The 25,601-nt window shown below is 48.2% G+C and overlaps 1 protein-coding gene across 6 annotated transcripts in view; it reads right to left on the bottom strand.

The window, feature by feature from the left end:
- Window positions 1-25,601, bottom strand: part of TOX2 (TOX high mobility group box family member 2) — a 154,063-nt gene that overhangs the window by 37,233 nt on the left and 91,229 nt on the right. For all 6 annotated transcript variants that reach the window (XM_058433117.1, XM_058433116.1, XM_058433119.1 and 3 more), the window contains exon 3: window positions 25,028-25,273. In XM_058433117.1, coding sequence (XP_058289100.1) covers window positions 25,028-25,273 — 246 coding nt within the window. The remainder of the gene's footprint in view (window positions 1-25,027; window positions 25,274-25,601) is intronic.

Below are 25,601 nucleotides of genomic sequence, written 5' to 3' on the forward strand. Positions count from 1 at the left end.
GGGTGCAGAAGGGTGGCCTGAGCAGTGGAGGACACCAGGAGCCTGGTCTAATACAGCCAAAGTCAAGGATGATAAAGACAGAAGGTGCCCAATGGGTTTGGCAATGTGGAGGCCATCGGTGCCCCTAACCAGAGGAGTTTTATAGTCACAGGGAGGCAGAGGCCAAGGCGAATGGGAGGGGAGGAAATACAGACAGCCAGAGTCAATGACCCCCCGTTGGAAGCTCTGCCGGGACCACGAGGGGAGAAAGGAGACAGTAAGCAGGTGTCAAGGGACAACTTTCTATTTAGATGCTGAGCAGAAAGCGCAATTGTGGAGGGCAGGTGTTCCCATCACAGCAATTCCCCATGGGGATCCCAACTGCAGAACCGGGTGACTGTAACATGGCTTTGCCACTCACAGGCCATGTTCTCATTTTGGGGGTCAAGTGGTTCTTTTAACAACCCTGTGAGGTCGCTGCTGCTGTTTCCACTTTACAGATGAACAAATGGAGCCTCCAAGAGGTGAGGTTCATGGCTCCCTGTCTGCAGCACACACAGAGCAGGATCAGGATCCAAACCCAGGTCTGTCTGACCCCAAAGTCTGAGCTCTTTTCACTATTGAGGGCAGAGGGGCATGGTATAGGCTGGGCTGGCCTCACCACATCCTCTTACCTACAGTTACAGAGTGCCTGAAAGGGTATGGTGCTTGTTATCGCCAAGCAGGTCAGCACAGCGATATCCGCCTTGTTTTGACAAATCTTTGTGACTTATCTTTCTGTATCTTTGTGAAGAACTGAGAGGGAACCACTGGTCAAAAACAATGACAAACCGCAGAACTGCTGTGATGGAAGCAGAGCTGGAGGGCGAGGCTTGCTGTTCAGCATCAGCACGGTGGCAACTCTGAGTGTCAGGGGGCTGCTAGGACTTCAGGGTTCACTGTGGCCAAGTAAGGGACGAAGCTTGGGGAGCCAGGAGGGGCAGATCACAAGGGGATGAGGACTTGGTCTGGCAGTCACTGGGGGGCCAGAGCAGTGTGTGAGTGGAGGATGGCCCAGCAGGTTTCCCTGTGCTCAGGGCAAGAGGCTAAAGGCAGGGTTAAGAGGCACATGGGGCAGATGTCATGGACAGGAGAGAGCTGAGGAGGCAGAACTGGCCGCCCTTGGTCACAGCAGGTGGATAACTAAAAATGACCTGTCCAAGCTGTGAATCCTCCAACTTCCTGAATTTGATCTTCAGTTTCTATTTCAAAAGGGGTCTGAGCGCCCTGCCCACAGCACCAGGGCTGGAAGGGGGCATCAGAGAATCTGGCAGGGAACCTTTCCTCCCCCATCTAAGTGACAGGGAGGGCACATCTTACTCCTTTGTGTCTTTGTCTGTTTCACTGGAATGTAAGCTCCATGAATCAGGGATTGTCATCAGTTTTGTTTACTGCTCAGGGCTTGGAAGAGTGCCTGGTACATAGTAGGGGCTCAATAAAAGTGTGAGGGCTGAATGAGTGTGTGAGTGATCCTGATGGAATGAAGCAGAGAAACTCCAATGTCTTGCTCAAGGTTTGCAGATCTAAGCGCTGCAGCGAGGGTTTGGGAGCAGAAAAGTAGGTAATTTCCTCCTCCAGCCATGAGCTCCCCATAGACAGATGCCCCTCTCCCAGAACCAGTCCAGCCCCACCCTAGGCTGCTGCTGGAGGCTCTACTAGACCCCCTCACCCCTCTGCCCAGCCACAGCACCCCCTCTGGGAATGGGGCAGCTCCTTCCACCTGGGACCAATTGGCCTCCTTCACCCCTACTCACTTTTGGACTCAGTTCAAATGCCCTTGCCTTCAGGAGGCCTTCCCTGGCTCCCCCACCTAAATCAGGATCCCTGCTGATTCTCTCTCCTGACACCCTGTTATTTTTTCCATTGAACTTGTCACAGCTGTAGTCGTACCTTCAACTGAGTGTGTACATGGCTCTGGTTGTGTGCTCCATTTATGAAAGCGGGAGCTGTGGCTGGTGCTTTGCTCTGAGCCGTTTCCCCAGTGCCCAGCCTGGGGCCTGGCATCTGTCAGGCACTCAACACATGCTGAGGAATGAGCCAGGTGGGCTGGGAGCTCTGGGCCCCAGACTGGCAGCCTCCATGATCCCCTAAGTGGGACCTCCCTCGTACATCCTCCACCTCGAAGCATTTGAGGCACGCCGCAGTCGGGCCCCCGCTTCCTCCAAGCCTCTGCTTGTCCTGCTCCCCACTGGCACCCCACACACTGAACATTCCTGCCTCCTCACCTGTGCCTGTGCACTTCCTTCTGCCAGTGATGCCTCACCCATCCCCAAGCACCTAGGCACTGGCTGAAGTCAACTAGTCTCTGGGACCTATTTGAGCTCGACCAGCCACTTCATCTCTCTGGGCCTCCTCAATTAAGGATCTCCAAATGGGGCAGAGATGGAATCAGATCTGCATCCAGTAAGTTCCCACTGGCTGCCCCCATGAGGATGAACTGGAGCAGGAGACACAGAAGCAGGGAGACCAGGTCAGAGGCTTCTGCAGCTGCACGGGCTATGGCAGAGAGGCCTAAGCTGGGATGGGGCAGTGGAGGCGGGACAGACTCAAGGCAGGAAGCCTGGTGGTGGGTTCTGGGTGGGCTCAGCATGGCTCAGGGATCCCAGGCAGGTGGTGGGACCTCCGCATGACGGGGAAACGTAAGAAGGAGGGGAGGGTGACCCACCCCCTTCCCCGAATGCTGAACATTCTCCATCCTGAATTGGCACATGTGCTAATTAAAACCATCTTTCCAAAGAATTTATTATAGGCTATTCTGAGCTAATTATAAATTCTCTGAAGCTGATCCTGAGCAGTTTGCTAATGCAGTGTTGAAATCTCTTTGGCCACCCTCGTTTAAATTATTCATCAGGCCCTGCAACAGTTGTGAACTGTAATTTAAACAGTCAGCTCATGAATATTCAATTAACACAACAAACACTGCCGTGTTTTACTGCCTCGCCGCTCAATATTTTGTATCCTCACCCGTGTTTACATGTTTTTATGAACTCTCGAGAAAAGTGTTGCCTGTTGAAGTGCCTGGTTAAGCCGAGATTGAAATGCCCAAAGTGGGGAGGAGGCGGCAGGAAAAGCTTCCCAGATCCTTTCCCAGGAGAGTTGTGGGTGCTCAGGGATGGGGCTCAGTGGCCTCACCCCACAGAAGAGGGAGGGAGGCTCAGAGAGGGTCAGAACCCGCCCTGAGGTCACACAGTGGACCTGAGGCATAGAAGGACTTGGAGTTCTGGGGTGGTTCCTACCGCCTAATTTACCACAAATTAATTGATGAAGCGGGTCTGGGGAGGTCTGGCCTGAGACAATGTCAGGGAGGCAGAAGAAGCCACACATTTCCTGCTCTCCAGCCCCCGCTTTTTAGGTTTATTATGGTTTATTTTTATTTTTGAGGTAAAACAAATTCCTAGGGTTTTTTAATCCATAATTTAAGAGGAATGCCCACTATTAATATCAAGGAGTAATTTTTAATTCAAAATATGCTGTTTATCTTCTTTTTCCCCCTCTTCCCACCCTTTCTCCCTGGGTCCCCAAAGTCCACTGGGTCATTCTTATGTCTTTGCATCCTCATAGCTTAGCTCCCACTTATGAGTGAGAATATACGATGTTTGGTTTTCCTTTCCTGAGTTACTTCACTTAGAATTATAGTCTCCAATCATACCCAGGTTGCTGCAAATGCCATTAATTCATTCCTTTTTATGGCTGAGTAGTATTCCATTGTGTATGTGTATATATATATATACACATATATATGTATATACACCACAGTTTCTTTATCCACTCCACCGATGGGCATTTGGGTTGGTCCCACATTTTTGCAATTGTGAATTGTGCTGCTATAATCACGTGGAAAGAAGTCATTATCCCCAGCCCCTTTTGGGCAATGGCCAAATGTTGACCAATCAGGTACAGCCATTCAAGGCAACAGGCCATCTTAGAATCCAAGCTGGCTTAAAGATCAGAGTTCCCCCTATCCCAGACTCCATGGCCACGTCAGAGGACTATATGTCCCCACCCCACCCCACCAGGAGCTTTAGGGCCTCTCAACCTGTAAACAGTTTGGAAGGCTCCACAAATGGCTCCTCATTTATCCTCACATCCCTCCTCTGAGGCAGGTGCTATGATGGTTACCATTTTTTACAGATGAGAAAGCTGAGGCTGAGAGGGTGAAGAAGCTTGCCCAGGATAGAGCTGGGGCTTGAGCTGGAATCTTCTAGCCCTAAGGTCCCTGCTCTCCTGATGGCATCAAATTGCTCCTCCACTGAGGATTTGGGCTCTGTCTGAGGGTGGGGGAAAGCTGTAACTCATTCCTCCCAAGGATCCAGACATGTGGTGGGAGGGGGGAAAATAACATTTTTCACACATAGGATTAGTTCAGATTTTTTAAAAGTTCTACAAAATTTAGTGCTGACACGGGCGGGAGAACTCTGGTATCTCTGGCACCATGAGCAGGGGTGCAGCTGATGCGCCCATTTGCTGGGTGGTGTGTAGGGATTCAGTGCAGTGATGCTGGGCAGACCCACCTGGTCCGAACATTTCTCCAGAACACACTGCACAGCTCCATCCCCTCAGCTGCCTCATCCATACAATGGGATGACAATAGAGTCTACCTCGAAGGTTTCATGAGAATTAAATAATGCATGAGGAAGCACTCAGCACAGGGCCTGAGAAATAGTAGAAAAGACCTCGATCCACTAGAGCTCCCACAATCACCACCATCTGTCATCCGAATCAAAATTACTTGGCAATATGCTTCAAAATGTGCATGTCGTCTAGCCCACAACTCATTCCAATTTTATTCAAAAGTAATTATTGAGTGCCTCCTGTGTGCCAGGCACTGATTTTGGTTCTGGGGATACAGCAGTGAACAAAACAGACCTAGTCCCTGCTCTCAGGGCACTGGCGTTCCAGTCAAGGAGACAGAGGTGACACCTGACACACAAATAAATATATCTTGCTTTAGACAGTGGCAAGTGCCAGGGAGGAAAATAGAGCAGGGAAGATGAGCTCAAGGTGCTGGGTGGGGGATGGGGTGCAATTTTAGAAGGGGTGGCTAGAAAGGCCGCCTGAGAATGACAACTGAGTCACTTTTTAAGAAAGACAGAGGTATGAGAATATACTCTGCAGATGTCTGCGGAAGAGTGTTTCAGGCAGAGGGAACAGAATGGCAAAGAGCCTGAGGCAGGCTCGTGCCTGGCACGTTCAAGGACTGGTGAGGCTGGCAGGGCTGGAGCCGAGTAAGCAGTGGGGGTGGGGTGGCATGCAGATTATGTGGGGTCTGGTGGACATTATAAATCACTGGCTCTCACTTTGAGGGAGATGTGAAGGCACTGGGAGGCTGTGAACAAGGTCCTCACCTAGAGCTCTCTCACTGAGAAGAAGGGTGGTCCGGGATGATGACCCCTAGCTGTGTGGCCTGAGCAACTGGGAGGATGGAGCTGTCTTTTGGTGAGATGAAAAGGGGTGCAGGGCAATGGAGGAGCAGGGCAGGGGAAGTGTTAGGACCTTGGTTTTGGAGAGAGTATGTTTCAGAGGCCTGTTAGACAACCACAGAGATACTTGGGGCTGGAGATAAAATTTTGGGAGTTCTCAGGATATAGAGGGTATTTAAAACCACAAAACTAGATGGGATCATGGAGCACCTGTGATAGATAAAAAGAGGACTGAGCCCTGGGGCCCCTTCAGTGCTCAGAGGTAAACTCAGGAGACTCATACGGAGGGCGCAGAGAGGAGCAGGAGAGTGTGAGTCCCAGCAGCCAGGTAAGGAAAGCATTGCGCAAGGCTGAGAAAGTGACCAGTTGTGTCAAAGGTTGATGCGTGAGCAAGTAAGTCGAGGGCTGAGCACTGACCCCAGAATTCAGCAACATGGAGGTCATTAAAAACCACAAAGTGGGAAGTGTCAGTGAAGGGCTTAAAACAAAAGCCAAGAAAGGGTGGGAGGACAGAATTTGGGAAAAATGAAGACACATGACTGTTTCAAGAAGTTTTGAAATCCCAAAGGAGATAAACGTACAAATAGAAAAGGTAAATCCACAAAAATGTTTGACTGTGTTTGTAGTGCAGGGTCTCACAGCCTTGGCATTAATGATATATGGGACCAGATAATTTTTGGTGGCAGGGGTTGGGGGCGCTGTCCTGTACATTATAGGATGCTTAGCAGCATCCCTAGCCTCCAGTTGTGACAATCAAAAATGTCTCCAGACACTGTCAAATGTCTGCAGGGGGGCAAAACTGCTCCTGTTAAGAACCACGGATGTAGTAGAAGTTCTTGGCCCCTTCCTGGGCCCCCTTCACTGGAGCAGCGCCCTGTCCCCCAGCTGCCAGGAACATCGGTTGGTGAAGGCTCTCAGCTGCCCCCTTCTTCAGGGGACACCCCTTGCCAACAGGTACTGCAGCCCCAGGAGGTCACTCCATCCCCCAATCTCTGGCCAATGACAAATGGACATGGGGGTGCAAAGGCTACCCCTTTACGCTATGATGGGATCAGCTGTGCGGGTGTAGTGCAGTTTATGCTCCAGAACGCCCCTGGGGGCAGGCAGAGGCTCGACGCATCCGAGGGAAACTTCTTTGTCTGCCTTAACATCTCTCCCTCCCTCTCCTGAGATCCCACCCTCAAAATATAATAATACTAAAATTAAAAAAAAATCCTTTTCACCACTCCCAAAGAACCCATCCCAAGAGGATTTATAATAGAAAAGATCAGAAATAGCCTAAATGTCCATCAACAGAAGGTTAAGTACATGATGAAACACCCATATGATGGAATGTTATCTAGCCACTAAAAGGAAGATCAAGACCTGTAATTATGCACGCGGAAGTATACACATGATACACGGCTGCAGAAAATTGGCAGGTCCTAGAACTGCTCCAATAGAACACACTGGAAAGTACAGGAAAAGGCATCACATTTGGGTCCCATTTATGTAAATTTTGTATATATTTGTATATATTGTGTATATTATCTTTGTATATTGTATATATTATTGTATATATTATCTTTGTGTATAATGCACAAAGACCTAAAAGATACTTAGTAAATGGTTGGGTTAAAAACGATTATTTTTTGGATGGTGCAGTTTTAACAATTTTTACTTCTTTGTATTTGTTGGTTTAATTTTTTTTTTCACAGTGAACATGGGCCATTTTTAAAAAATCAAATCCACAAAGCTATGCTTTGGGAAGAAAGTAAAAGATGTAAGAAGACTTCATTTCAAAATTTATAGGATACAGCCAAAGCCATACTAAGAAAAAATGTACAGCCATAAACTTTTTATTATTAAACAATAAACAATAAAAGTAAATGAACTAAAGAATTCAAAATAAAAAATTTAAACATCTACAGCAAGAAAGAAGGGATTCATAAACATAAAGGGGGAAAACATTAAGAGAAAAAAAGTAATAGAATTGGAACATAACTGTGATGCTTAGTCCTCTGAATAAAATGAATAAAACAATGTAGATAAAGCAATAAGACGGATAAACCCCGGGTAAAGATGAACAGAAAAGGGAGGGAGAAACCACCAATATATGACTTTAGCATTATGAATCAGGGTGTAATTATAGATACGAAGACCATAAAAGAGATAAGGTAATACTATATACAACTCCATGGTAATAACCGTATAGATCTCAATGTAATAGTCATCTTATGAAGATGGTATAACCTCAGTACGGAAGTATGAGATCTCAGTGTAATAGTCAGTAGATCTCAGTGTAGTAGATTACTCAGGAGATCTCAATGTAATAGTCATCTTATAAAGATAGTAGAACCTCAATACAGAAGTATGATAAAGCTATCTTATAAAAAGCCACCACCGGATCAGAGAGGGGACGGGCTAAGGGAGAGGGGATGTGGCTGAGGAAGGAGGGAAGGGGGTGAGTGCTGGTGGCAGCCCCAAGACCAGAGGCAGCAATGAGGTTGTCATTTGTTAAGGTTTCCCTGCAGAAGTGAGAGCCCATGGGACGTGGAGGTGCTGCTCACTGTCCTGCATGAGAAGCAGAGCTGTGTGGCAAAAGGGATGGACCGTGCTGGCCACAGAAATGTGGGACTCAGACCTTCTGCACCAGCTGGCACTGGTGCTGAGAGCACCAGCCGCAGCTCCTCGGCTCCCTGAGCATGCGCCTCCCAGGCCACGCTGCTTGTGGTCATGCCCAGTCAGTGTCTGAACACACTGGGGCTTAAGGCAGGTCCATTTGGGGAAGGTGTGCAGCTCTTCTGATGGGCAGCTTCGGTTTGAGGACTCCCCATTGGCCTGGCCAACCTTTCTTAAAACATGCAGTCCAAGATGCTTCCTGCCCAGTCCTTGCTACCCAGATCTTCCTATCCAGTCAGTCCTTCTTTCCCTCCTTTTTTTTTTTTTTTTTTTTTTTCTGAGATGAAGTCTAGCTCTGTCACCCAGACTGGAATGCAGTGGTGCGATCTTGGCTCATTGCAACCTCTGCCTCCCAAGTTCAAGTGATTCTCCTGCCTCAGCCTCCCGAGTAGCTGGGATTACAGGTGTTCACCACCACATCCAGCTAAATTTTTGTTGTTTTAGTAGAGACAGGGTTTCACCATGTTGGCCAGGCTGGTCTTGAGCTCCTGACCTCAGGTGATCTGCTCGCCTCGGCCTCCCAAAGTGCTGGGATCCCTTCCTTCCTTCCCTTTTGTCCATTCCTTCCTCTATCTTTCCCTCCTACCTCACTTCCTTCCTTCCTTCCTTCCTTCCTTCCTTCCTTCCTTCCTTCCTTCCTTCTTTCCTTTCTTCCCTCCTTCCCATCCTTTTTCCCTCTGGTTTCAGACCTATATCATGGTCTGAAGCTCCCCCCTCTGGCCTTCTCTTCCTCCCCCCATCTCCCTTTCCCTCTCTCCTCTTACATATCTAATCCCGTCTGGTGCCTGCTTCTTGGTAGACTCTAACTAATGTACAACTAGAATCTGTCTTTGGGAGAAAAATTGTACCTGTTTGATAGAAACACACTGAGGACCTGCTTGGGGTGGAGGGTGGATCCCAAGGGCACCCCGCTCAGGGGTCACTAAGCTAATTTCTAACGAAGGCAGGTCCTGCCCATGGAGGAGCTTTGGTTTCATGGGCACAGAGGTAAGTATATGGGAGATGCCAGGGCTGAGGGGCTCACAGTGTGACAGACAGAACCCAGAGAAGTCCCAGGCAGGGAACATGCCACAGGGCAGGGATACACTCACAGGCTCACAGTGACTGTGGCCACAATAAGACATGGAAACGCAAAAATGAGTAAACTGTTGGTGCCAGGTACCCCTGTGAGCCCACGTGGGCATCCACTGGCAGTTCACCAATGCTTGGGAAGGTGGACTTCCTGGGGGAACCAGGAAGGATACAGAGCCCTCTATGTGGTTGGCAGGGAAGAAAACAGAGACAGCTCACATGTAAAGTGCTTAGAGACAAATAATAGCATTGCCATGGCTCCCATGCTGAGTACTTTATAATCATGACAGCATCTAATTTTCAAAGCAACCCACAAGGTAAGGATGAATAACACATCTATTTTACACACACACACACAAACACTAAAGTTCAGAGGGCCTGGGTAACTTCCTCAACACACAGGTAGCTGGAGAAACTCAAAATCCAGTTCTCTCCAAGTCCAAGGCCAGTGACATTAATTCTGGCAACGTGCTGACCCCCTCTCAGCAGGGCCACGGGCACAGAGAAGACAGCGAGAGTCCCGGTTAAAGGGCTGTTCCCAAAGGACAGTTTTGTCTCCAGCATCATCGGGCTGGCCGTTGCTCACTTGCGCTGTGGACGCACGTGTGGGTGACGGGCCTTCCGCCACGTGCTGACGGCAAAGTGAGCCTGCTCCCTACCACATCTGGAATTCATTTTGCAGTGGGTTATGGGAAGGTACAGTTCTGGTTTAGTGTGATCAAAGTCAGTTAGGCCAGGTGTGGTGGCTCACACCTATAATCCCAACACTTTGGGGGGCCAAAGTGGGAGGATCACTTGAGGCCAGGAGTACAAGACAAGCCTGGGCAACACAGGGAAACCCCATCTCTTAAAAAAAAAATCAAAAAAATTAGCCAGACGTGGTGGTGTGTGTCTGTGATCCCACCTACTCAGGAGGCTGAGGCAGGAGGATTGCTTGAGTCAGGAAGGTAGAGGCTGCAGTGAGCCATGATTGCACCACTGCACTCCAGCCTGGGCAATAGAGTGAGACTCTGTCTCAAAAAAAAAAAAACAAAAAGTCGACCTAGTGGAAGCATGCAGGGCACAGCCAATGTATTGGCTAGAGTTAATCTGCTTTTTAGAGCAGGGATACAGAAGCAGAAGGTAAGAAGGTGTCAGGTTCACAAGGCAGACAAAAAGGGAGTGGTTGGGGGTCTTGTGTGCACAGGGACAGGGGCCTCAAGTCTGGGGCTCCCAAAGGAGAAGAGGAGTCCTGTGGGATGGGGTAGCGACCATCTCAGGCTGATCCTTCAGTCTTAGAATCTCGGCTTATGGCCCCATAATTTGCTGTTACCCTGTGCTTCTGACCAAGGTCCAGTTCTTCTGGGCCAGTTGCTACCAGTGCTGCAAATGTCTGAGTCTGTCTACTTGCTCACACTCTGTCCTCCTATGATCTCAAAGAACAGGCTTTGCTGATCCATCCCTTCCCTGGCATATGCACACCCCTCTCCCCCATAAGCAGTGGGAGGAATCTTGCGTTCTGGTCACACAGACGTCCCTGATACCTCGCCTGTCCTAGGCCCCCTTTCTCTTCCCTGTTGCATTTTGTTCCTGGTTCTTCTTAGACCCTTTGCACAATTGCCCATGAAGCACCCCAGGATGAGGCGTCATGCGATTCAGGAAAACCTGGAGTCTTTCTGATCACAGGCTGGGACTGTCATCATGCCAGAGGGTCCACTTCAAGGCCTGTGCCAATGGGAGGTGCACAGGGTAGGAAAGAACCAGGAACCACAGGCAGAGGTGTCGGTCCTCGAGTTCCTCTGGGGGGAAAAAGTCTGCAACCATCCCAAGTGTGATGAAATCCTCAGGGCAAACAGAAACACAAGTGCATCCCATGTGTCCTAAAACAACTGAGAATTCAGGGCTCAACGGAGGATGACCACAGCCTAGTGGTTCTGGGCTGGCATTAGAAGCCCCTGGAGGCGTGGTTAGGCATGGGCTGCTGGGCCCAGCCCAGTCTCCCAGTCACCAGGTCTAGGGAGGGGCCTGAGAATCTGCATCTCTAACAGGTCCCCAGGCAATGCTGCTGCTGCTGGCCTTAGGACCACGTTTCCCAAAGCAGCTCAGCAGTAGTCTGTCTTGCTGGATCCCCTGCTGGGAGTGTGGCTGCCAAAGGCACACACCTACCCCTTTCTTGAAAACTGCCCTTGGCCAAGAGGGGCCATCTTTTTATTTTTATTTTTATTTTTACTTTAAGTTCCGGGTTACATGTGCAGAAGGTGCAAGTTTGTTACATAGGTGTACACGTGCCATGGTGGTTTGCTGCACCTATCAACCTGTTATCTAGGTTTTGAGCCCCACGTGCATTAGGTGTTTGCCCTAATGCTCTCCCTCCCTTGGGGGGGCCGTCTTACGTAGGAAGTTATGCAGGAGCTCCACCTACTTCTGGCCTGTGACCCACGACTGATTCACAGTTCACACTGGGGAACAAATGCCAGCAACTCCGTGGCCTAATCCACGCTGCAGTGCTGCCTGTGGGACCAGGCAGACCTCCCTCTAGGGCAGCTCCGGATAGCATGTCTAATGTCTCATTTACTCTTCACAACAACCCTGGGAGGAAACTGTGGCACAGAGAGGTTAAGCAGCTTGGCTGAGGTCGCACAGCTGGTTACACGTGCAGCTGATGCTGCCTGACCTTGGAGCCCTACCTCCTAACCCTGTGGTTCTCCTGAGCTGGCTGTGATCCACACCCTCCAGAGACTTGAATCGCTTGAGGAGCTCATTCATGAAATGCTTTAGAGGCCTCCTCTCCCTTGATCCTTTCCACAACTCCCTGGGGTGATTTGGGTTTTGTCCATTCAACAGGTGAAGAAAGTGAGGCTGGAAGGAAAGTGACTTGCCTCCCACAATCTCTTAGTGGTGGCAGAGACAGGAAGTTAAACCCAGGCTTCCTGACTCGCGGTCTTGTTATCAGTTTCCGGGGTGACAGGAAGAACTAACCATGCTTAGTTAGTTAGTTAGAGATTCCTCAGGGCTCCAGCATCCCAGTCCCACAGCTCCGCCCATGACAGGTTCTGACTACTCACCTGATATTCCTTCCCTTTTTCCTTGCTACCAAGAGTTTGGAGACAGAGTCATTGAGCCAACACTTTTGCCCTCCTAACCCTGTCTGGCTGAGAGCTTTGACCAACACCCACACACGACAGGGAGACAGGGCCAAGGGTCCCACCTTTGCCCACCATCCCAGCTCAGAGGCCTGGGCCAAGGATAGGGTGAGGGATGTTTTTGTGTTGAGGACATAAAGCACTTGGGGTCAAGGAATCAGGATCCCATCCTGTCTTCACCACTTCCTAGCTGTGTGTCTTTGGACAAGCCACCTGCCCTTTGGGTCTTGGGAACACATCTGTAAATGAGCAGAATTTTATCTCCCTTAAAGTCGACGGGAGGGTTAGAAGACACGAAGCAGACTGCAGTGTAAGACAGAAGACGCTATAGGGTCCCCACACGACTTACTCTCCAAAAATGATGTAGCATTCTAGTTTGAGGTGTTTACAGAGGCATTTATTTTTCATTCATTCATTCATTCATTCTTCAGTCAGTCGGTCAGTCAACAAACCTTTTTCAGACACCTGCTATATGCCACACATGAAGCAAAGCATCAGAAATATTCATTGGCACGTTTGATTCTCACACTCTGTGGAGTAGACAGCATCAGCTCCATCTTACTTGAGGCTCTGAGAGAGACAGTAATTCACCCAAGGTCACCCACTGGGGTAGAACAGGGACCCAGGACCTCAGACTCCCAGTTAAGTGCTATTGCTTGGGCAAGCGGCTGCCACCACCATAGCCCGGGCCCCAGCCCAACCCAGCTGCTGAGCTGAAATCTCTGATGGGACGCGCTTGTCCTGGAAACGCTCCCAGCCTCCAGTCTTCCATAGTGCCCCGACACTCTCTCCTAGAGCTTTAATATTTAGATGAGCTGTATTTGTCTTGCTACCTTTTATAAAGACTCCGAGTTCTAAATGGACAAAGCCACAAGATGAGAGAAAGAGAGCTCATGAGACTGACTTTTTATTATCCAGGCAGAGCAGGGGGAAAATGACTCCAATAAATCTCAAGTTTTATGTGCTCCAGACATTCTGCCGAGCCAAAGATGGCTTCTCAGCAATGCCGATGGTACATTAAAAGCTCATTTTCCCAAACATGGTCCTGAATATGCACTCAGAGGAAAGAGCCATTACACCCAGTAATATCGAGGCTGCAGCTGACGAATGTCGCTGTGATTTTCCCTGAATTCTCCCTCATGACTCAGGAGCAGCTCTCAGAGTTCATACTCTGTTAGGCTGGGCATGCTGCCTGGAGTGGAAGTTAAACACCTGGCCCTTGCACTCAGCCTCGAGTGCTCTGATTAGGAGCTCAGCAGGGGATGGAAAGGGTGGGTACCACAGGGCAGCTGAGCAACCATAAAACATCACAAATTGTTTTATGAATTTCAGCGGAAGGGGTGGTGATCAGGTTTGAACAGGGAGGTCCATGCACATATGAAATTTCTTCCTCTCAGGCTTTCCCACTGTCCTCTGGCCCCCAAGGTTACCACCTTCAGGAAGCCTTCGGTGCCTGGACTGTCCTCTGAGCTCAGCACTTCTTCCATTTCTTGTTCCAAGCTGCAAGTGCCTCACATTTCATGTTGAGATTATTTATGAATATGAATGGCTCGACTCAGAGCTGGGCAGATAAAGTGGGTCTCCATCTTGTCCCGCTCACTGCCTTGCTCATTCACTCATTCATTTTGGAAGGCTACTTGGGCTAAATATGGAGAGCCCAGGCTGGGGATTTGGGCTGCCTGGGTTCAATTCCTGGCACCATCATTTTGATAGCTGTGTAGCCAGGTCATTTACCCCTCTGTGCCTCTGTTTTCTCATCTGTAAAATGGCAACAATAACAGTACCTCCTTCTCAGGGTCAAGGATTAAGTGAGATTATAAATAGAAAGGATTTAAGTAGGTGCCAGTTCCATAGTAACTGCTAAATAAATGTTACATGACAGTTATAAATAATTCACCCATTCGCTTAAGAAAAGTTCACTGAGCGGATACAAGGTCAAATAAGGTGTGGTTCTTGACCTCCAAAGGCCAAGGTGAAGCATCTGGCCCCACGGGCATGAGCAGTGCTGCAAGGGGCTGGCCATCGTGACGTTCTTGGGGATGCTCCACAGGTCACTGAGCTGCCCACGTCAGCTCTTGCCAGGCACAGAGGTGGTGAAGCTGAAATAATAGCCCCAAGGAAAGCTGGGTTGACACCAAGCTGAAATCATAGCCACTGTTCCCTGCTCACCACTTCTAGATGCTGTGCACCCCAGAGCATCTTTTAATCTTCCACAGCTTAGATCCCTACTCGGCAGACAACAAAGATTCACCCCATACTCATACTCAGCCAGGCGGGTGCAGGAAGAACTGGGCTTAGAGTCAGAGGTCCAGGTTCAAGTTCCAGCTCTATCCTTTTTCTGGCTATGTGACCCTGGACAAGCAATTCCCTTCTCCCATTCATTCAGTAATTAATAAACAGACATTGAAGGCCACCTGCTAACCAGGCTCTTTGCTAGATGCTGGGCCTAGAGAAAGACACAAGGCCCTGGCCCAGCCTTCAGGCTGTCCCAGGCCAGTGGCCCCTGGTAAATGCACAACCACACATTGCCATGAATTCAGACCGACCCCACCTTAATTTAAATTTCTGATATGTTGTTCATCATGATTTTCTGTGTTAATTTTGCCTTTTCAAAATATTTCATTAAAACGCTATTTTTATCTTGATGACTGAGTTTTTGGACACACCCTTAAATTTTATGGGTGAGGCACGCGTCTCACAAGGCTCACCCTAGTTCCAGCCCAGAGCATCCAGGCAGCCTCTGTGAGAAGATGACTTCTGAATTGGGTCCTCATACAGGAATAGGTGGACAACTGGGTCCAACTATATAGTGTTCACTGGGTGGACAAGGTAGAACAGCCTTCTCAGCAGAGCGAACAGCATGCGGAGGCTCTCAACCAGGGATGAATTTGCTCCCAGGGGACGTTTGGCAATGTCCAGAGACATTTTTCATTTTGATTTTGACTAGGGTAGTGCTACTAGAGGCCAAGAATAGTGAGTAGAGGCCGGGAATGCTGCTAGACATCCGACAAGGCACAGGACACCCCCAATAACAGAGAATCATCCCACCCAAAATGTCAGTGGTGCCGAGGTTGGGAACCCCTGTGCTAAAGAACACAGGTGGGAAACACCATGGTTTAAGATGCTACTTCAGGCCAGGCGCGGTGGCTCACACCTGTAATCCTAGCACTTTGGGAGGCTGAGGCAGGCGGATTGCATGAGCTCAGGAGTTCGAGACCAGCTTGGGCAACATGGTGAAATCCTGTCTCTACTAAAAATAAAAAAATAAAAAATAAAAAAGATGCTACCTCAGCCTGATCCCTTGGCCTCTCTAAGTCTCAGTTTCTGCATATGAAAAATAGGTACCCTAATGGTTCCTACCTTAAAGGGTGCTGGGAGGAGGGAACAGCACCAAGGTTCTGCAGAGCAGGTGCTCAGTGAATATCTGTGCCCCATCCTCTCCCAGTGTGAACACATCCCAAACTGCAGAGCAAACAGTTCTCAAAAGAGACAGCATCCCTGGTTCCAAAGAAAACTGGGACGTGGAAAAGAACATGTTTTGTTCCTTTCCGACCTTTCTTGTAGGGAAAACCCTGAATCTTATCTCGTCAACAAACGTGATCCTGTTCACAGAAAACCAGCCTGCGTGTTAGCTTATCACTGGCCTGAGTTTTAACAGGGAGTGAATTTTTATGACCGAGTTGTAAACCTTTGCAAAAACCATTTTTAAACTAAAGAACGCTGACAGATTCTTAAGTACTGTAGCTGCTAAATTAAGCATGAGGGATGGGATGGGGGGTTTACGAAAGAAAAGAAAAAGTACCCTAAAAGAGTTAGTGGAGGTAAAATAATGTTCATTAAAAATAGAAAAACAAACACATACGAAAAAATCTTTTGTGTTCAACTTCACACTCGTACATCATAATGTTCCAGTAAAAGGCCATTTCCCCCTGAGATAATAAAAGAATTGAATTTTTCCTTATCGGTCATCTATTTTTCTAGCCAAAGCTATTACTCCCGCTCTGGGGTTGCTAGGCAACAAGAAATATTAATAGCAGCTTTTATTAGCTTAGCTTTTGCAGCTGAGTACCAGAATGAGAAAATGGGAAACATAAATGTGTTACATAAATCTTTCAACCTTTCAGAGCCGGTGTTAGTCTCTGTTTCCATAATGATTTATTGAAGTGATGGTTCATTTATGAGAAAAAGGAGTTCAGGGTAAGAAAATGGAGCGGTCCCCTGCAGGAGTGTTTGAAAATAAATAATTATAGCAGGGGAGCAAAAGCTGTTTAAAGCCATTTTTCTGAGTTTTATAAAATGTAAAAAGACATTATTTCTTTCGCTTAATGTCTCTGAAAAACAGGGGCCAGGAGTTTCATCTGGACTCTGATAAATACAAAGGAAGCCCTGGGCCTCTAGTTACCACTGTTTAGGACCCTCAGAGACCTGTTTTGGAGATCAGTGCTCCCCCTACTTCCATCCCCAGAGGGATGTTAGACAAAAACATGGCATCTTGGAAAAGCCCAACTCAGAGGTGCCCCTGGTAACCCCCTGCTTCGACTAAGATGGATCCTTCCCTTGGTCACGATGCCAAGAAGCATTGCATCTTGGGCCCCCGCTTTCTTGGCAAGCAGTGGAACTGTCACTCCACTATTGCTTTTAAGCTCTGAGCCCTGACCGAGGTCCTAGTGTAATTAATATGCCTTCCCCTGCCTGTGCCCCAGCTGGGGCCCTCCCACCATCTCTGGCCACCTCAGCCCGCGACAAAGTTGGTAACCAGCAGGTCAGCCTGGACAAACTTAGAGACGAGGCTGAAGCCACCCCAACCCTGTCAGTAAAGTGGATAAAGTAATAAACAGAGCAGCTTACATTTACCGATTGCCTAGGTGTGACACTTCACCTGCATCAGATCGCTGACTCTTTATAAACTCCTATGAGGCAGGTAACAATATCTCCATTTACAGATGAAGAAACCGAGGCTCAGGGAGGATCAACCCCTTGATCTGGGTCACAGGGTTGGGGGTAACGAGGAGGGGAGCTGGGGTTTGAACTTAGGTCGGCCTGACCACATAGCCTATACACCTGACTGCTAGATGATGCCGTATGCCAAGAAATCAAAAATGCACAGAGAAAACCCAAAACGTCATCACGGTAGGTTACAAAATTAGCTACACATTCTTGCCTCTCTGCGTCCACACCCTCCTATGATGTGACTCTACCATTTCTCTCTTCGAGAGGTAGGATCTATTTCTCCACCCCTTACTCTGGGATTTGCCATGTGACAGGCTTTGGCCAATGGGCCAGGGGCAAACAGGATGCATGCAGAGGTTTGAAAAGTACTGCACATTGGGGTGTACCCTCTCTTGCTACCCTGGGCACCCTGTGTCCATCACCATGTGAATGATCCTAGGACACCAGAGAGACACACATCTCTCTTTTCCTTTTTTTTTTTTTTGAGATAGTCTCATTCTGTCACCCACGCTGGAGTGCAGTGGCGTGATCTTGGCTCACTGCAACCTTGGCTTCCCGGGTTCAAGTGATTCTCTTGCTTCAGCTTCCCGAGTAGCTAGGATCACAGGCGCAAGCCACCATGCCCAGCTAATTTTTGTATTTTTAGTAGAGATGGGGTTTCACTATGTTGGCCAGGCTGGTCTTGAACTCCTGACCTCAAGTGATCTGCCCATCTTGGCCTCCCGAAGTACTGATATGACAGGCAAGCCACGATGCCCAGCCTTGAGACATACAGCTGTCATCATGAGATATGAGAGTGGCCAAATCATTCCCCTTTGGTGTCAGCTGACCCTGGGCCAACCACTGCAATGTCAATAAGGCCATCCTACAATAAGCAGCTGCAGGCAGGCTGTAAGCTGGACCTCAGAAATCACCGGAATCAGTCCAGATCAAAAGAACTACATCGCTGACCTGCTAAATAATGAGAAATCATAAGAACACATTGTTTTAAGCCACTAGGTATTGGGGTAGTTTGTTACACAGCAAAAGCTAATTGATACATTCATAAGACATGACCAAACCAAAAATGTTATGCATTAAGAGTTATGAAATGACTGGGTTGGACTAGGGGGTCCCTACTGCCCCCTGTGTTTCAAAGACCAGAGGACCAAGGGTTGAGGGTCTTTTTTCCTTACATCTGCAACTCGGGAGGGGATTCCTATGTCTCAACTTGTGAGAATCCAACAGAGATAGACCATGCCTTCTGCAGGGAGGAGGAAAGTGGCAAGGAAGAGAAGAGGAGAGAGAAAGGAGATTGGAGGGGAATAGTTCAGAACAGGAAGAAAATGGGGGAGGTGTTAGGAGGTATATCAAGCACCTCCCAGAGTCAATACCCAGACCCTGTCCCTAACTCCAAGGCCCTTGCCCCTAGGATCAAGTCCCCACTCCAAGGTATATCAAGGACCTCCCAGAGTCAATACCCAGACCTTGTCCCTAAGTCCAAGGCCCTGCCCCCAGGATCAAGTCCCCACTCCAAGTTTTAAACCCTGCCCCCAGGCTCCGGGCACAGGAACCATCTCTAAAGCAAGGCAGTCAAGTGGCAACTAAGGTACAGCTCAGCCTCTTCCCCAACAGCCTAGTCCAGGGCACCAGCGTGGAAAGGCCCTTCGCTTGGGGCGGGGGACCCTGGGCCACAGCCCCTAGCCCTGTGTGTGCAGCATGAAGGGCCTATCCTGGCAAGATGCTTTAGGACGGGGACCTAGAACACAAAGAATCTGAAACGCAGCACTAAGTACTGCATTTGATAGGATTTGAGCCCCCTTAGGCCAGTGATATGTGTGACATTGGTAGTGGGAGGACTATTGAACTTCAGATCCATATACTTGTCTAGTATGTCACTGCTAACAAAACAATTCTACCCATTTTCCTATTTGTGAGTTCATCAGAGCTGAAATCCCAATCCTCATTTCATAGATACGAAAACTGAGGCTGGGAGAGAAGTAACTTGTCCAAGATCCCAAAGAAAGCAAACAGGAGTCAGAGCTGGGAGGAGCATGCATGAATGACACTGCATACCTCTCCTGCACTAAGTGAGTCCCACAGCAAGACCACACAGCTCCAGAGACCCACGGGGCTTGGTGCAGGAAAAACCCACATTTCCCTGATCACCAGAATCTATGGCTACTGTCGGGGGAGCTTTGCCAGCATTCGTTTCTGGCTGGGCCCAGCCTCCATCTGCCCGAGGCTCTCCCAGGAGTTTCTCTGGTCTCACAAAAGGTGCAGGTTCCCCAGGAACCTGTCTGGAAACGTCTAACTCTGTCATCTCCCAGGGTAATTCCTCTCCTGGGTAAGCCAGGAGCATAAGCTCAAACACTTCCCAAGGACGACTCCAAAATAAATGATTTCAGACTTAACAGAAGCAGCTTAATAAATTCCACTCTTCGAGTTTCTTTGGGTATTTTAGAAACTGATTTATACATACAATATCTCTCTCGAAATGAGACAATCAACACAGGATTAAATTATTGAGTTATGAAAATCAGGGTCAGACAGAGGTACAGCACTTTAAATTAAACCGGCAAAATATATCTTTCATACTAAATTGACTCTTTTTGTCTTGGAAATGAATGTTTAATCAGTTAAGACGCTGAAGTTGAGGGAGAAGCCTTAAGCATATTTAATTTTGTAAAAGGGGTTCAATTCCAATACTGTACATGACTCCTGCTAGCTGCCATACCTTTAAAGCAGAAGGCTAACTCCCACGTGTGCCCACAAGGCTGAACAGGCCAGGGCAGGGGACCGGAAAGAATCGGTGGCCTCCGGGATCACAGCCAAGGGGGCTTTGGCATTTATGAGATGGCTGTCAAATGCCTTGGCCTAGCCCGCCTCTCCAGGGATGACATCCTTAGTGTATCTCGACCTGTGCAGACAACGCCTGAAGCACCCTGGCCATCAGCGCATCCTCTGTGCCACCTGTGGCCCTGCAGCCCGGTCGCACCATCCCTCAGCCATCTGGTAAAACTGAGAGGTGGATGGCAGGGGATAGAGCTGGGTTTGCATTCTGGCCTTGCTGTTTAAGAGCTGCATGACAGTAATTCATTCACAAAGTACTTACAGAATCTACTCTGCATCAGGGGACACTTCCTCTAGGAAGTGATAACCCCACATCTAAGGGGCCTCTTCCGGGCACAGAGCACCACACACTGATGCTATTATTTACCACAGTCTTAGAAATAGGCTTCTTACCTTCTCTCCATCTGCACCAGGAGTCCCTCAAGGGCATCTTGTAGATCCCAAGCCTAGAACAATGCCTGGTACCTAGTGGGCGCTCAATGAAGGCTGTCACACAGCTGAGGATCATTGTGGTAGGTTGAAAACTGCCCCCCAAAGATACCAGGTCCTAATCCTTGGAACCTGTAAATGGTACTGTATTCAGAAAAGACGGTCTTTGCAGATGTGATTAAGGATCTTGAGATGGGAGATTATCCTAGATTATCCCAAATGCCCTAAATGCCATCACAAATGTCCTTAGAAGAGGGGAAAAGGGAGTTTTGCTGACAGAGAGAAGGCCATGTGAAGATGGAGGCAGAGATCAGAATGATGCAGCCACGAGCCAGGGAAGACCAGCAACCCCCAGGAGCCGGAGGAGAAGCAAGGCTGGATTCTCCCCGACAGCCTCTGGGGAAAGTGAGTTCCTCCTGACACCGTGATTTCAGCCCAAGGAGACTGCTTCTGGACTTCTAGAGGTGTGATAGAATAAATCTCTGTTTTTTTAAGCCCCCAAGTTGGTGGAAATCTCTTAAAGCAGCCATGAGACACTAATATAATCACCTGCCACCTTGGGGTCTCCATCCCTTCATGATACTATTATCATTATCCCTCGGTTTGCTTCTTGGGGTGATTATGCAAGAAAACATTTGAAAGCCCTCTGCATGGTGCTTGACACCCAGCAGGTGTTAACACCAATTCCAGCGTCACCCACGTAGCGTGTATGCCCACGCACACACAGAGCCACGCCCCTTTGTCCTGTGGTTCAGATGAATTTAAAAACTGTCTTGAAGAGTCCCTTGTCTCTCTTCACCAGATAGTCCCAATGCATGTACATCTTCTTATCTGGTTTTCCCAGTTGGTCCGGGTGCCCTCCCCTGGGTAATAGAGTTTGGCTTATCTTTCATGACATAAAGAGGGAATATGAAATTCAGTGAACCCTTGCAAATTCTAATGGAAGAATTAAGGCTATCTGAATTTGTGAAGCCTCTTAAACATGAGCTAGTTTTAAAGAAAATCTGGAAAACGACTGCAAGTGCCTATTTGGACAGAGCCCAACAAAAGCATTTCCTAGGAGGGGCGATTAGGGGGTCATCTTTGATAAAAAGATAACATGCTTTGTAATTATCAGAGCTATTATAATCAGGTGGCCCTACAAATGTACCTGAGGGTGCCTGCAGTCTGCTCCTTTAGGTAAATGAGACTTAAGGGAAAACACTGCCATTTAGTTATAGTGGGAATTCATTTTTATTACAAATAACAATAGCAAATGCTCACTGAATGTTCACTCTCTGCCAGACATTTGCTAAGACTTTACATTCATTATCTCTGATACACTTCATCGCAATCTTCAGGTGGGTACGATTATGACTCCAAGACAAGGGAACCCAGGCTTCAAAGGTGAAGCCAGGATCTAATTCGGGTGTCTGGGACCAACCACCACCCCACACTGTCTCCATTCACCCCAGTACCAAAGGTGGCAACACAGTGGCCCCAAACTGTAGCCATGCTCACTCCTGCACCACAGCCCTCATAGCAGATGACAAGGTGCCCACCTGGCCCTGCTTTTGCTTGTATTACCATAAATCCCAAACAGGGATGGTCCGGAGCAGTGAGGTTTCTGCTAGAAAATGAGCCTGGTAAGCAAGAAAGGCACAAGCATTCTAACGCACTGGAAACCCATTTATGCCTAGTGTTCCATTATTGAAACGCTAAGCCTGTGGGAGTTATTTATATCTACTGCTCAAGCTCATCGCCAAGGTCTGATTGCAAAAATTCAAAAAATTGCAACCTCAGACATAAATGGGTTAAAACCATTCCAGACATGGTGGTGTGAGTCTGAATCGCTAGGTTTGAGAGAGAGAAGAGGAAGCTGAGGACTTGCATTATTGATGGACCCACAAGGAAAAAATTTCTGGAGAAAAGGAGCATCCATTTTCATTGAACTCTTTTGTGAGAACCAAACACTATAAAATGGGGATCTCGAGTTGGTTTCCTCCCACCCTCCTTCCCTTCCTTGTCTCCTTTTATTTCTCACCTAACTTCAAAAACAAACCAAAAAATGGGACATGCCTTACAAAAATACACAGAGGACACCAGCTTTTTTAAACAAGGAAGTTTGGTGGCAATAAATGAAGAGTAAACAAAATACAGTTGAGATCATTTGACTATAAAGCCATGTCCTAAGGTCTCACGGGTCTGCTAGAATTGGGCCACAAATTTGACTGTGGCTTCTGAACAGTCATGGCAGAGGTAGACACAAGCCACCCCAAACCATGAGATTCTGCTAGGAAAATCAACTAAGCAGCCCTCCTCCTGTGCCACAGGTGTGTGTGTGACTCAAGCTGACAAAATAGTGAGCCGCTTCCTCCTAGACATAGTGGTCTGTCCAGCGATGCTGTCATGGTCCTCTCTGCCAGAAATGTCAGGGAAGATGCTGGCTGCCAGCAGCCATCAAGCCTGTTGTGTGGAAATGGGCCTTGTGACACTGGTGGAGTTCCTGGATTGAACCATGCCTGAAACCCTGTATCCACCCCCTGGATATTTCAGACTCTTTTGTATAAGTTTGGTCCCTGTCACTTAAAAATGAATGTAAGAGTCATGACTAGTATGTAATATTAAATGTGAAGGGAAAAAAAGCAAAAATAAGCACAAGTCACAGTTGTTCAGAAGAAGCACTAGAATTCCCTTAAGGAGATTTTTCTATGGTATAAAAAAAATGCTCTACTGTTCTACCATTTTTCTATACATTGTGATGGTTCAAATCAGCCATTATTTTTTTTTTTTTGAGACAGGGTCTTGCTGCGTGGCCCAGGCTGTAGTGCAGTGGCACCATCTCGGCTTACTGCAACCTTTACCTCCCAGGTTCAAGCAATTCTTGTGCCTCAACCTTCTGAGTAGCTGGTATTACAGGTGTGTGCCACCATGCCTGGCTAATTTTTGTATTTTTAGTAGAGGCAGAATTTGGCCATGTTGACCAGGATGGTCTTGAACTCCTGGCCTCAAGTGATCCACCCGCCTCAGCCTCCCAAAGTGCTGGGATTAGAGTTGTGAGCCACCATGCCTGGCCTCAAATCAGCCATTCTAAGGATATATATCTCTTTAGAATGGGATTCAGGACCCTTATGATCCAGGCCCTGCTGAGCTCTTTCATCTCCTCTCTCTCCTTGGCTCCAGGTCCTTCCTCTCCAGCCCAATAAAAAGAATGAACCACATGCTGTTCCCAAGCATGGCACAAGCACCATTGCCGCCTCCTTTTGGACCTGATATTCCCCCAACCTGGGAAAGGTTCTTTCTTGCCTTTGTCTGCCTGGTACATTTTTACCTATCCCATGAACTTTAACTCAGTAATCACCCTCTTCTCTGGCAGCTTAAGCAAGATACAATTTTTTTAAATTATATGATTCCATTTCTATGAAATGTCCAGAATAGGCAAATTTATAGAGACAGAAAGTCAATTAGTGGTTGCCTAGGGCTGAAGATTTCAGGGAGTGGGTTGGGAGTGATGGCCAAAAATATGATGTTTCTTCCTGTTTTTTTTTTTTTGAGAAAGGGTCTCACTCTGTCACCACAGCCTTGACCTCCCGGGTTCGAGTGATCCTCCCACCTCAGCCTCCCAAGTAGCTAGGACTACAGCTACATGCCACCACACCTGGCTAATTTTTTGTTTTGTAGAGACAGGGTCTTGCTACGTTGCCAAGGCTGGTCTTGAATTCCTAGACTCAAGTGATCCTCCTGCCTCAGTCTCCCAAAGTGCTGGGGTTACGGGCGTGAGCCACCATGCCCAGCAATAGAGCATTTTTCATTTTTCTTTTCTTTTCTTTCTGTGATAGGGTCTTGCCATGTTGCCTGGCGTGCAGTGCCTTTTCACAGGCACGATCCCACTACTGGTTAGCATGGGAGTTTTGACCTGCTCTGTTTCCGACCTTGCCCAGTTTACCCCTCCTTAAGCAACCTAGTGGTTCCCCACTCCTAGGAGGTCACCATACTGATGCCAAAGCTAGTGCGGCCAACTGATTTGCATAGTGCACTACAGCCCAGAACTCCTGGGTTCAAGTGATCCTCCCATTTAGCCTCCCAAGTAGCTGAGATTATAGGTACACACCATTGTGCCTAGCTAGTGTTTCTTTATGGGGTGATGAAATGTTCTAAAATCAATTGTGTTAATGGTCACACAACTCTGTGAATATATGAAAAGCTGTTAAGTAGTATACTTTAAATGGGTGGATTGTATGGAATATAAATTATACCTCAATAAAACTGTTAAAAAATAAAAATGAGATTATACTATTAACAAATAATGCAAACCAATACCAAGATATTGTACCCAGAGCTCCAGAAGGAAACAGCGTGCTGACATTAGATTTCTCTCCATGCCCACCCACCGTGTCCCACAGACTCCCATGCAAGCAACCAGGTGAACTCAGACCCTGCCCATGAGCAGAGGGTTCTTATCAAAGCATCAACATTCTTCTGCTTCCCTCTCAAACCCCTCCCTGCTGTCATCAGCAGAAACTGCAGCAGGTGACAGGGACTCACCGTGGGCAGCTGGCCCGACAGCAGGTGGCTGTCCTGTGCTAGCATGTTGGATACCATGATGGCTGGGAGGTCCATGGCCTGATAGGAGTAGGCAGGGAGCAGACCGTTGGGGGTGAGGCCGTGGCACAGCGAGTGGTAGCTGGCTTCGTGGTCCCCCAGGTGCAGGAGGGATGGCTCCGGGAGGTTGGGAGGTGTTATTGGGGGGATCTCATAGTCTTCGTTGTTCTCGCTCTGGCCGTTGTAGGTCTAAAACATCAAAAAGACATGTCGGTGGGGGCCAGTGCCTTACAACCACAGAACATACCCAACAGCAACAATAACGATAGCAACCCCTTGACAAAGGAGAGAAGCGATGATGCCTCTGCAAAGCAGAGGGTCAAGACAGTGCCCTGACTCGGTCAGACTCCTGCCCTATCCCCAAACAGATGCTTCCTCCCACCAGAGGCTCTGCACACAGAAGCCTGCCCTCCTGGAGAATGGGGGCCGGCTCCCCCTGTTCCTCTCTGGTTTCCCACCAGATCTAGCCATCACAGCCCACCTTGGATCCATCTTTCCTGCCCACCCATTTCACAGA

The sequence above is a fragment of the Hylobates moloch genome, unplaced genomic scaffold, assembly GCF_009828535.3.
Source record: "Hylobates moloch isolate HMO894 unplaced genomic scaffold, HMol_V3 SCAFFOLD_21, whole genome shotgun sequence".
Taxonomy (NCBI): domain Eukaryota; kingdom Metazoa; phylum Chordata; class Mammalia; order Primates; family Hylobatidae; genus Hylobates; species Hylobates moloch.